We start from the raw sequence: 13,206 nt of genomic DNA on the forward strand, positions 1-13,206 counted from the left end.
TTGTAGCAGTAAAAGATTGGAAATAAGTGTCTGTTAAACAGACTAGATAAGTGTTACAGCTCTTTTAGGATTTGTCTAGCAGGTTTTTCGGTTCTCACCGGAAGACCCCCTAAAAAAAAACAACAAAACAGACTAGATAAGTAAATCATGGTACATCCAAAAAGTGAATGGATTATTATATGTTCTTTAAGGGGGCAAGAGTGATATATAGCTACAGTTACTGATACATGGGTCAGTCTCCGTGACATAATGCTAAATAAAAAATGCAACATGCAGAATAGCATGTATTGTATGCATAAAAGATGTGAAAAGATGTAAGTAAGAAATAGACTGCTCTTGTCTTGGGGAAGAGAGATGTCAAGATGACAGGGTGACCTTTCACTATAAATCTTTCTGTGTTAACTTAATTGTTTATGTTCTATCATTTACCTTAAAATTTTTTTTACTTAAAAATAGAAAGCAGGGGCGCCTGGGTGGCTCAGTCGTTAAGCATCTGCCTTCGGCTCGGGTCGTGGTCCCAGGGTCCTGGGATCGAGCCCCACATCGGGCTCCTGGCTCAGCGGGAAGCCTGCTTCTCCCTCTCCCACTCCCCCTGCTTGTGTTCCCTCTCTCCCTGTGTCTCTGTCAAATAAATAAAATCTTTAAAAAAAAAAAAAAAGTAGAAGGCATAAGGCTGACTATGATACAGTCAGGGTTTGTATAGATATTTTTTGGTAAGGAATAAGAGATACATTCCAGTTTTTCTGGGTACCAGCCTGCATTTCTTGTGTACCATATCCTTTTTCAGGTATTTGAGTACAGTATCCCGGACAAACAGTATACAGAGTGGAGCCGGACCATCCAGAAGCAGGGCTTTCATTACCTTTGGCTCCAGAGGGATACTCCCATCACACACATCAGTTTTCATCCCAAGAGACCAATGCACATCCTTCTCCATGATGCATACATGTTCTGCATCATCGACAAGTCATTGGTAAGTTCCTCACCACTACCATTTTGTGCTCACACTGACTTTTCTGTACTTAGGAATTTTCAAGTTCTAAAGCAACAAGTACAAAGAGAAAGGAGGATCAGAATAAAATTTCCTGACCTATTATTTGGAGGAGAGGAATTTTTGTTTTGCAAATTTCCTCATTTTCATTCCCAGGCCCCTGAGGCTCCCAGGGTAGGGGCAGGCCTTTGTATCCTGGTTTTTGCTGATTGGAGGATTTCTCTGCTTTGCCTGTGAACATAAAAACTTAAATAGGGGCGCCTGGGTGGCTCAGTTGGTTAAGCGACTGCCTTCAGCTCAGGTCATGATCCTGGAGTCCCGGGATCGAGTCCCACACCGGGCTCCCTGCTCAGCGGGGGGTCTGCTTCTCCCTCTGACCCTCCTCCCGCTCATGCTCTCTCTCATTCTCTCTCTCTCAAATAAATAAATAAAATCTTTAAAAAAAAAAAAAAACTTAAATAGGAAAGTGATTAGGTCAGTATTCAGAAGGTAACCCTCATGGAGAATACCATTGATTTGGCTGAATCACTTTCACCTTTGCACCTTGGGGTGACTGAATAACATAGTTTTATTAAAGAAGACACAGGCTGAGGTTTTAACCACTTTTGCCCCTTGCCTGAAAATGCTGAAACAGTATCTGTAAGCTTGAAGAGTTGGTCTTAATGTCTTGAAAAAAGTCCAGCCTGGGGCGCCTGGGTGGCTCAGTCTGCTTTCGGCTCAGCGGGGAGTCTACTTCTGCCCCCCCCCTTCAAATAAATAAAATCTTAAAAAAAAAGAAAAAGAAAAGAAAAATTCCATTCTTCATGGCTGTGATTTAGGTGGGATGTGAGCATTTTTTTCAGTTCTAGATTCCAGCCTCTACCAGCTGCTGTTTTGATTCACCGCAATTTCCCTGTCTTCTCTGGGCAGGTAGTTTGTTTCCTAGGAGCAGTATTAGCTGTGGCCATGCCTGTAATGCACTTTGGGCTTAGATTACAACCAACCCGCAGGGCTTTGGTCTATCTGTGAGGGTGGGGGTGGAAGGAACTGAGGGGAAAGCAGCAGATGGCTCTCAAGGAGGTGGGCATGATGTGTCACTGGAACTCATGTCGCAGGCCCTGTGTCCTCTGGGCGTGGGAAACAGAGCTGGCTGACAAGTGCCTTCTGCAGGATGAGTGATACAGGAAGGGCCCCTCCCACTCGCTTGCCTCTTTGTAACTCAGCCCAGGGCTGTCCATATTTTTTTGTCAGGCATTGGTGATAAGTCCATCACTTCCTCATGCTGGGCAGAGCTATTTCCCAAGGAAGTCAGAGATGAAATATCACTTGCTTGGCCAGAGGCCATTTTTCGAGGTGTCAGTGAGATCAGTGGGGGTGGTTTGTGTTTCGGTTTTGGCCTGGGGAGAACTTTAGTCACTTGGCCTGTCTGTGATCTGGTTGGGGGAATAGTCTAGAAAGCAGAGCTGCATGGGCTAAGTTCCTGCACATGCCAGTTTGTTCCTGTCTCACAAAGTATTACTGACAAGCCTGGCCAGAAGCCCCAGCTGGGCCCTTTGATCTTGCTGTACTAGAGTACCACGCTTTTTGCTTCATACTCCTGTCCTCTACACTATAGCTGGAAAAGTGGCTACGGCTTTCTTCCTGAAGTAAGGAGAGTCATGTCTAATATGATGGTTGAAAGGGTGGTGTTTGCCTGAAAAATCACTATAGTCCTTTGTTCTGGAAAAGCCCAATAAAAATAACGATTTAAACAGTATGTCTTTGTCTTTTTAGCCTCTTCCAAATGACAAAACCTTACTCTACAATCCACTTCCTCCCACGAACGAATCAGATGTTATCAGGAGGCGTACCGCCCATGCCTTTAAAATTTCTAAGATATATAAGGTAAAACATCTTGCATTATATTCTAGATGGTTCCTTGGGATATTATCAAAATGTAACAAGCTCCATAATAGGCAGACAAGAGCACCTTCATTTTATATTCAGAAAACCTGGTTTGGGGAGACAAGTCCCTTTCTGAGGATGTCTGTTCCTATGTTTGCATTTCATTATTCTTGCCTAAGTATATTAGAGGCATGTACATCATACTTACCCAAAAGGAAATACATAGGTAGTGAGAAATTATGTTGGAGCTTGGGTGGTATCTTTGTGTTGAAGCTGGCCTTTAAATGTGACTTCTAATTGGAGAATGTTCCACAAGATAAATTTCAAGCAAGTGGAAGTCATTGAATTTATTGTGACTTCCCTTTCTGGGCTAAGCTTTTCACTGTATATGAAATAAATATTCATTAAGCTTATGATACTACAAGCTATTTGTGCCAACTTGGAAGTTCCATATTCATGCTTTTCAGATTAGAGTTCCTTGGGTGTCCTGGAATATTTTCTCAGGGGTCTGTAAGAATTTTATTTTATTTTTTTTAAAGAGGGACATCTGTAAATTATTTAAGTATGATTAGTTTCTTACTGCATTTGTAGCTTGCTGTTTTCCAAGACTTCAGGCTCCAAAGCCATTGGTTAATGATTCCTAAGAAATTAGAGAACAAATGTTCTGTATAGAAAAACATGAAAAATCTTGTTGAAATCTTTTATTAGTGAATTCAGTTAAAAGTTCCCAACCTTTGGGTGCCTGAATGGCTCAGTCGGAAGAGCATGTGACTCTTGATCTCAGGATTGTGAGTTTGAGCCCCACATTGAGTATAAGGATTTAAAAAAAAAAAAAAAACTTTAAAAAGAAGATGATAAGTTTTGGGGCGCCTGGGTAGCTCAGTCGTAAAGCGTCTGCCTTTGGCTCGGGTCATGATCCCGGAGTCCTGGGATCGAGCCCCACATCGGGCTCCCTGCTCCTCGGGAAGCCTGCGTCTCCCTCTCCCACTTCCCCTGCTTGTGTTCCCTCTCTCGCTGTGTCTCTTCTCTGTCAAATAAATTTAAAATTTATTTAATTTTAAATTTATATAATTAAATAAATTTAATTTAAATAAATAAATATATAATTTAAATTTAAATAAATAAATATGTAATTTAAATAAATTTAAATTTTATTTAATTAATTTATTTAAAAATCTTTAAATTAATTAATTAATTTAAAAAAGGAAGATAAGTTTCTAACCTTGGGGCACCTGGCTGGCTTAGTCACTAGAGCATATATACGACCCCTGATTTCAAGGTCGTGTGTTTGAGCCCCATGTTGGGTGTAGAGATTTTTTTTTTTTAAGTAAGCTCCACACCCAGCGTGGAGCCTGAACTCACAACCCTGAGATAAAGAGTCAGATGCTCAACCGACTCAGCCTCCCAGGCGCCCCAAGATTACTTTAGATAGATAGATAGATAGAGGAGGGATAATAAATAATAAATTAAAAAAAAAAACCTCCCAATCTGACCACCCATTTTGAGTCCTAGGGAAGGAAGATTGTCAGAAATTTGATGCCTTCAGGGGCGCCTGGGGGGCTCAGTCGTTAAGCATCTGCCTTCGGCTCGGGTCATGATCCCCGGGTGCTGCGATTGAGCCCCAGATTGGGCTCCCTGCTCAGCGGGAAGCCTGCTTCTCCCTCTCCCACTCCCCCTGCTTGTGTCCCCTCTCTCTCTGTCTCTCTGTCAAGATAAATAAATAAAAATTCTAAAAAAAAAAAGAAAAGAAATTTGATCCCTTCAGCCTTGAACTAAGCTGACTGTTTAGCTCTAGTCCGTCTGTTCAGGACTGACCCTGGAGCCTAACTCCTGGTAGAGTCATTATCATCTCTCTACAGCCTCTGCTCTTCATGGATCTTTTGGATGAAAGAACACTGGTTGCAGTAGAACGGCCCCTGGATGACATCATCGCTCAGCTTCCACCACCCATCAAAAAGAAGAAATTTGGGACCTAAAATAGGGCACTGTCTGTGTCCTTCCTTGAACTGTCTGCCCTGTTTGTTTTCACAAATCATGATAATAAAACAAAGTTATTCTTTAGGACTAGTCATTATGAATGTTATCTTCCAAAATAATGGACAGTGACTTCCCTTCATTGACTGCAGTGAATGGAAACTCCAAGGTATTTGTAGTTGGGATAATGTTCCAAGCAGGTACAAATTCATCCAACTTTGTCAGGGTCCTGTTGTTTAGACCACAGTCTCAGGGGGGATAAAAGATGGTACTTCTCTTCTCTTCCCTCACACATGCCTGAGGCTTCAGAGGGCCGATGACCTTCACTGTCTGCCAGCCTCCTGCCTGCAGCCAGTGCAGAGGCCTGGGGACCTGCCCACCACTGCCCTAGAGGGCAGGCAAACTGTGCTTGTTCACTCAAGATAGCCTCACTACCAATAGTGATCATAAGCCTTGTTTCAAGGAAGAATTTTAACTGCAGTGCTCCATCTCAAAAACTGATGCCTTTGGCCTCTGGCACTCAGCTCTTTATTTTATTTAAAGGGAAAAAAATCTGGCTGTGGGTTATCAGTCTCATTAACCATCTTTCACCTGATAAATAAATACATATAGTGATATATATAACATATATGTCATATTTTATGTTTTTTATATATATATATATATATATATATATATATATATATATATATATGCCAGTTTCAAAGATTAAAGAAACACTGGGCAAGGATTTTGTTAACAGTAGGAGTGGAGGATGGAACCAGAAAGCCTGCCATCTATTTTACGTTTTCTGTCTTCTACTTGCTTTGACGTTATTCCCATGGGTGTTATCAGCTGACTAGTTTTAATGTGATCTTTTAAATTAGAGGGTGAAGAACTCTAGTTAACCTGAACCGAGCAGATCGATTTCTTTCCCATCTCAATGAATGTATTGTGTTGCCTGCCTGCCTGTGGAAACCCAGTATGTGTGGTTTTGTTTGTTTTGGGGATGCGGAGAAGGATATGAGTTCTGATAACATCATGAGTAAAATGCTGGCAAAAAAACATTTTTTGCTAAGATGAACCCATCCTCCAGTCTGGAAAGGGCAAATAAAAAGTGAGAATTTAAGGTAGATACATGGGAAGAGAATTAACAGAGGTAATAAGAGAGAACTTTATAACATAAAGGACAGCCTGTTTCAGGTTTGCTAGGAGGGAACAGATAAAACAAGGTTTATAGTGGATGCTACTTCTCTGCTTTGCCTGTTAACGTTTCTTTTACGGTAATATGAGTTGTTTATTTTTTAACAAGAGAAAATCACATCTAATAGCATATATATAGGGAATCCACATAGACATGGACATTCCTATAATAGGAGTACTTTAAACAAATAACTGCAGCTTTTTGGGCCCTCTGTGTAAAATAATTTTCCTTTCTTCTTACTTGAATAAATTTCCTTAGTGAGGCATATTTTCCCGGTCTGCATTAGTATGGACTATTACAACTTTTCAGTAGACTGTAAGATCCTTCCCTTCCTAAGAAATGTTTTAGGGCTTCTTTTGCATGGTTGAAACCAAAGTTCCAGTTACTGATCTTCATTGCATATGACCAGAGGGAGGCTAGGATGCCTTAAATATTAACTCGCTTTTCACTGTCTGAAGAGAGCTATAAATTCAGAGAGTCTTTATTAACTGGATTCTAGTTTAAGACTTGATTTACTTAAACATATTCTGAAACCTTGTGAATTATGGAGGGTGTAATTCTGACCGAAAACGCTCACAGATCATGAGTGAAGAAGTAAAAGTTTTGAAAGTAGAAAGCATTCCTTTGCAGCATTTCCAGCCAGTGATTTGGATTTCCATAAATGGTATGGGAAGTAAGATCTTTGAGCCTTGAAATTCTTCCTAAGTAGAGGAACTTTGAATACAAATGAAGCAGAAACTGATTGGGGCAAGTTAGAGAAATTGGGGGAAGGGAAGGCAAAGCAGTATTAAATGAGAGGAACACTTCAGTGCATGTGTTCCAGGGTGATTTTACTTTTAGGGATCTGTGTAACCTAGAAGCAGCATGTTTGTGGTCCGGGTATTTTGCAGACTATGGCTCCTACCTGGATTCTACAGAAATATTTTGATCTGAGACTGCCTAGGAAAGGTCTTTTTTGCTAACCTGACTCAGATGCTTAAAAATTCACTTTTCTCATATAGTAGTTGGTAATCTGATCTCTGAATGGATAATGTACCGTCTACCCTGGAGATGACAGTAATTTAGAGAGAAACTAAAATCTTGGAATACTGGAAGCAAGAGACCTAGCTCGGTGGTTTTTTAAGCATCAAAACTTTCTTTAAATGGGACATTATTCTGAACCATAATATATGATACAGATAAACGTGGAGCTGTTCCGACTGTTGCTGGGGTTAGGGGTGGAGGAAACAGATTTGTGAAGGAAACCGTGTGCCTCTGGCCTCATTTTTATGCTCATGGAAATGGAGACCAAGAGGGGATGTTATTTTTCCCATGGTCACACAACAGTTCATGAGAGGCCAAGGCGGCATTCTTATATTTGTTTCCCCTACTGTCTCTTGGTTGTAGGGACCCAGTTGTAAATGTGAATAGCAGGCATGATACACCACGGATTTTCCATCTCAGGCTGCAACGAAGGTGCTTAAGCATTTCTCGCTCTGGATGAGCACTTGATTTAGCTATAAGACTGCGTTCTGTGGGCAGTCTTGTGTGTAAATCATACAGTGTTGTAATGAACAGCCTAGTACATCATGGGGTAATGCTCCTGTGGGGGTGTTTTCTCCGGGGAGTAGAATTGCTAGTTCATCTTTCACTTTTCGTTGCCCTTTGGATTGGCTGTGTTTCTATCCATGGTGTTTGAAAGTACTCATTTTCTTACTCTCTGCTAGTGTAGAGGTAGACTTTAGTTGTAGCCCATCTAATGAAAAAATATCTCATTTTGTCTGTTTATTAAAGATATTGCTCAATTTTTTTTTTATGTGTTTTGGCTGTTGAGCTAACTGTAAATTGCATATTCATAACCTCTTTTCCTTTTTTTCCTAATGTGTTGGTTTTTTTCATAGTCCAAGGTATTTTCATATACAGATCAGCTCTGTCCAATAAACTATCTGTGGTGGTGGAAATGTTCTGTATCTGTGCTGTACAGTAAGATAGTTACTAGCCACATGTGACCGCAGAGCACTTAAAATGCAGCTCTTGCAACAAAGGAAATGGAACTTTAAATTTTATTTTATTTTAATTTAAATAGCTGCATGTGGCTAGTGACTTTCGTATGTGGACAGCAAAGATATGGATATTAAGGCTTAGCTTTATGTCAGTCCTGTCTTTAGGAAGTTATAGGACTTAATACTCAACATACATTTATTAGTGCCTGCTATCTGCTGAGCACCAACAACAGGTGAAAGGTGATCTCAGCTCTCAAGAACTTCACAGCCTCGTTGGGAAAAGGAACAAGTAAATCAATGAGGCTACATTAGGGATGAGCACAGATAAGGGGCACCTCACCAGCAGAGTTAGCAGTTGGAATTGGGTGGTAATGATCAAGGGGAAAGGGGGAAGAAAAGCATTCCTAAATCGTTCTCGGTACAAAAGCCAGAAGCAAGAGAGAGCATAACCTATCCCGCTAGTTCCACAACCCTATCTCCAGATACACTCAGATTCTGAGGTACTGTGGGTTAGATTTCAACCTATACATTTTGAGGGGACACAATTCAGCCCGTTAAAGAGTCCATGGAAGGGCTTTTGGGGCTTTGTGAGCCCCCAAACTGAATACTTTGCATAAGTGAGCATTTGTCTGAGACGTGCCCACAGCATGCAACGGATTCTCAAAGGGGTCTGATCCCTCCAATGTCCTGTAATTGCATTAACCGACTCAGGAGGAAGTTGAAGCTATGGGACGAAAGGCCTAAAAACAGTGTGCATCAATAAATATGATTTGGGGTTTAATGCCCTGTGCAAGAAGAGAGGTGAAGCTGACTGCCAGACTCCAAGTCTTATGGTGAGGCACTGAAAATTCTGTTGGAACTCGTAATGAGGGAAAAGGGATTTTTATTTGGGGACCTTATCTGAATTTCATGGCAAAGTGTGTGATTTCCATGACTTTTAAAATAAAAAACACTGGTGATTTTCCATAACTAAGTGGATTCAATGAAACTAACCTTCTGCTTAGTATGTCCTTGCTAATATTTTCCTAAAAAGAAAGTCACAGAGCTACAAAACTGTCACCAGCTGCTTCTCATTAGGAATGTGGTTAGCAGATGTGGGTTTTCTAGTCCTAACGCATGAAATAGTTAATCCATTTTTGTGGGTTGCAGATAGTGATTTATCTTGGCGGGGTGAATTTTCAAATGTGCTTGCATCAGCTAAAGGATATATTCACCTTTCCCTCTTTCACTTCATGTTTGTGTTAGAAAGAAAAAGACGTTTTAGGATCTTTCTCCTGGAAGGCAATGGAGTACTGCCCTTTGAAAGGGACAATTGATCTCACTGTCTTCTAACTGGGAAAGAGTCACGCATGGATAAATTTTCAAAGTTGGATGTTGGATTGGTTATCTTACAAGCTTCATTCTTCCTTTGGTCTCTTCTTTAGTAGTAATTGAGCAGCTCTTGTTTTTGTTCCTCTGGCATCAGGCCCTCTTTGTGGTGGTGACCTTCAGGCTTGCTAAGGGCTGCAATTTTGCCTGGGGCCCTCCTTCCTTATGAAATTACACAACACTCAAACCTTGGAACAAACCCCAGATCCACTAATTCTTTCCTTTGACGGACTCTTGGCAATACGTACTCCCTTTCAGCCGAAATGTAGCTTTACACAAGATCTGTTTGTCACCGAAATTAATTTGGCCATTTGCCTTTTAAGCCTGGAATCAAATGGTATTATGTCAGACTCATTCCTAGATAAAGTATAGACTCTTAAGCTTGAGACTTTCTACCAAAGGTAGAAAATACCTGCTGCAGGTCAACAGGTAATAATAACAGCAGCAGGTACTTTTTATGGAACTCTCAGGGTGGCAGGTACAGTGCTGCTAAACACTTCACATACGACATCCCAGTTAACCCTCACAGCCATCCGTAGAGGTAGAAGGCATCTGAATTTTTCCAAATAAGAAACTGAGGCTCATGACCTCAGCCCCTTACCTCTTGTCATATAGTATAGTAAGTAGCCAAACTACAATTTGAGTCCTGTGTTCTTAATTACCATGCTATATTATATACCTACTATGAGGGAGAAGGGGAGGGGGAAGACCATTGGGTTTTGAGAGAGCATAGAATCAGAGCCTAAGTCATAGAATTCTAGGAAATTATGGAACTGAGAGCTAATCCAACCCCCTCATTTTAAAGGAGTAATAAAAAAATAGGGGCACCTGGGTGGCTCAGTCATTTGGGCGTCCGACTGGTTTTAGCTCAGGTCAGGATCTCAGGGTTGGTGAGATAGAGCCCTGCATTGGGCTCTGAGCTCAGCAGGAAGTCTGCTAGAGATCCTCTCTCCCCCTCTCCTTCTGCCCCTCCCCCATATGTGCTCGCTCTCTCTCAAATTAATAAATCAATCTTTAAAAAAAATAAAGTAATAAAAAATAAAGTAGCAATGATCCCTGCCTTGTTCTGAGAAACAGTAAGATAACAGCTTGAGCAGAGAATACATATTGGTAGGTGAGAGGAATGAAAGGTTATTAGGAATTATCTCAGCCATTTCCTTTTTTAGAGGTAGATAAAATAACATGCCTGTTCAGAGAATTATCTAAGCTTGTCTCTCTGTCCCTAAGAAACCGTGGAAACAGATGTGTACTCTTTTTATTTCAGATTTCATTATCCACAGTAAGTAGATTTCCACTGACTACTTGAGATTTCCTGGATTGTAATTTTCACTCTGCAAGGAACCAGTAACCTTCAGAGGGATTATTTAAATGACTACAGCACAGAAGGCACTGAATTTCAATCAATCACATGTTTAATGAGTTCTTCTCGGCAAGGCAATATTTTTGGAATAGTGGGGGACAAAAAGAAGTCAATGGGTGGTCCCTGCCCGCCTGTATTTTATAACCTACTTGGGCAAAACAGGCAGGCATAGAATAAAATTGTTCAAAGGAAAATCCCAGCAAATTGGGTAGACAGGGAAGCCTGGGATGAGATCTTGCTATGTAAGAAAGTGGAAACCTTGGGAAACCTTGGGAAAAGGAACCTTGAGCACAGATAAGGGGCAGGGGGTGTTTGGAAGGATGGCCTCAGTGGGGAACGTGCAAGGCATCACACTGGCTGAATGTGGCTGATCTGAACGTAGTGATGAGAGAGAACACTGAAAATTAGAGTCTGATGGAGGACCTTGTAAAAACAGCTCAATAAATTGGGGATTTTTCACTAACATATTTAAAAATAATCTTTTAAGTAAAAACTCCCAAGTAACCCAAATAGCAACCTCCATTACCTTCTCTCCTCCTAGAGTTAAATACCTAGAGTTACGTCACATAACTTGCTATCTTATGTAAGTGCCCTTGCTATTTAGTTGGAAGATCTACGACTTCCTCCAACTCTGTTGATCAAAAAGTTCTTGATACTTTTGGAAAGAATTTCCAGCACTTCCCTTTTGCTAATAAAGGTGTCGTCAAGTGCCCAACCTCTGGATGATTATGGACATAAAAGTGTTCAAAATAGTGCTTATACTCGAAGGAATCAGCTGCCAAGTTCTCTCTAATAAGGAGAAATTTCACATAACTCAGGCCTCTGGGGGCTCACGTCTCAGCTGGAGCAAAGCCAAGAACATCTGTGACTGCAGATGCACTTGGTTGGGCACATCGGGACCTGCTGGAACAGGGAGCTGGCCTCATTGCAATTGATTTGGGAGAGGATTGGAGGGTTGAGCTTCTGCTGACATTTGCAGCTTCGAAAATCCTGCTCCCCTAATTGCAAAGAGGATTCTGCGGTAATGATTTTTTTGGTAAGAACTTTTCTCATTTTGAATTCTTTCTTCATTTGGGCTCTGGATACTTTCCAGTCTCCATTTTTATTGTTTTAACTCCTGGTATAGGAGGCTCTTTGAATGTTCCTGCCCACACACGAATGTGCATTCATAGAGAAGTGCATGGACATGGCTCACGAGCTTCAACATGTACTTCATGAGCAAGCAGGTATCCAGACCCTTTTACGGGAATTGGTGCACATTCATTCCCTCTGCTTGGAGCCCCACTCCGCACAAGTGAAAACATGGGGATTTCGCTTTTACTGCTGAAGAAAAGTTAGAGGGCACCTTGATCTCATGTTTTTGCTGAGATCTCTGTCAGCGGTGTGATTTCTGGACCCTCATTTTTGAGGTTTGAGGTATGTAGTAAAGCCCTGGACCAGGAGGCTGGGAGACCCGAGTTTTTTCTCCTTCCTCACGGTGGACTTTGGGCCGGAGTCTTTGGCATTCTGGGCCTCAGTTTCCTCAGTTCTCCCAGCCCATGAAGCTGGAAGTGGGTGGATTGCAACACTCATGTCTTTGGATAAAAGCCACTGCAGGGTCTGCAGTGTGCATACAATTTCTGGGGATACCCATCAACATTTGCCCCAACAACTGGCCATGACCTCCAGGATAAAAAAGTTAGATCTACAAATCCAAGTCCAAACTCTTCCGTACTAGATGATAAGAGGCTTTTCACACTCCTTTCCTGCCACCTCCACTGACCCTATGCTGTGTTCACATTGGAATTCTGACATCTTCCTAAGTAACTATCATTCTGTAAATATCTATGAGGCCTACCTATTGTAGCTGCAGAGCTGAAGAAGCAATGGTCCCCTCACTCCAGGCAAATGAACAGGTGATTACAAAGCAGAGTAACAAATACCTGCATTCATGTCTCTGGACCTTTGCTTAAGCAATTCTCTCTGCTCCACCTACTCACCTTCCATTGTCACCTCTGTGAAGCTGACCCCAGGCCCAACCGAAGGTTTCTTTTACTCTGCTCTGAGGGCGTATTCTAACATGTCACTTAACCGCATAGCATCGCCTCAGGTTGGTTGGTTCTCGGTTCTCCTCCGCCACTAGACCGCCAGCTCTTAATTGTGGTACGTTTTATTCAGCTCATCTCCAGGCATCGAAAGGAGCACAGGGCTGAGCACTTAGTAAATACATAATGAACCAATCAATGCAGGAGTGAACGTGCAACCAAGTCTTGCAGGCTTGCAAAGTGCTTCTTGAGGCTGATTTTGTTTTCCGTACCGGGGCTGCTCGAACTGCGCGGTAGAGGTCAGGAGTTCCGGGGGTGGCCATCGGAGACCAACCGAAGGAGAACGTGAGACGGAGCCCTCACGGCGCCCGCGCTGCCCAAGTCCAGCGAGCATCAGGGGACTGGCCTAAAGAAGCGCAACGGCTTAACCTCCCGGAAGCTGCTCCGCCCGCCACTCCCCG

At 42.0% G+C, this 13,206-nt stretch overlaps 1 protein-coding gene and 1 non-coding gene across 3 annotated transcripts in view; both read left to right on the plus strand.

The window, feature by feature from the left end:
• UTP4 (UTP4 small subunit processome component) overlaps positions 1 to 5,399 on the plus strand; it is a 34,638-nt gene extending 29,239 nt beyond the window's left edge. For both annotated transcript variants that reach the window (XM_032424460.1, XM_032424461.1), the window contains exons 15-17: positions 788 to 973; positions 2,744 to 2,854; positions 4,714 to 5,399. In XM_032424460.1, the coding sequence (XP_032280351.1) occupies positions 788 to 973; positions 2,744 to 2,854; positions 4,714 to 4,830 (414 nt within the window). In that variant the 3' untranslated portion in view covers positions 4,831 to 5,399. The remainder of the gene's footprint in view (positions 1 to 787; positions 974 to 2,743; positions 2,855 to 4,713) is intronic.
• Positions 49 to 110, plus strand: LOC116644789. The gene has a single exon (XR_004301825.1). It is a non-coding gene; the product is annotated as a U7 small nuclear RNA (small nuclear RNA).
• Positions 5,400 to 13,206: the final 7,807 nt, after the last annotated feature.

This window comes from Phoca vitulina, unplaced genomic scaffold, assembly GCF_004348235.1.
Source record: "Phoca vitulina isolate PV1807 unplaced genomic scaffold, GSC_HSeal_1.0 scaffold30, whole genome shotgun sequence".
In the NCBI taxonomy this organism is placed as follows: domain Eukaryota; kingdom Metazoa; phylum Chordata; class Mammalia; order Carnivora; family Phocidae; genus Phoca; species Phoca vitulina.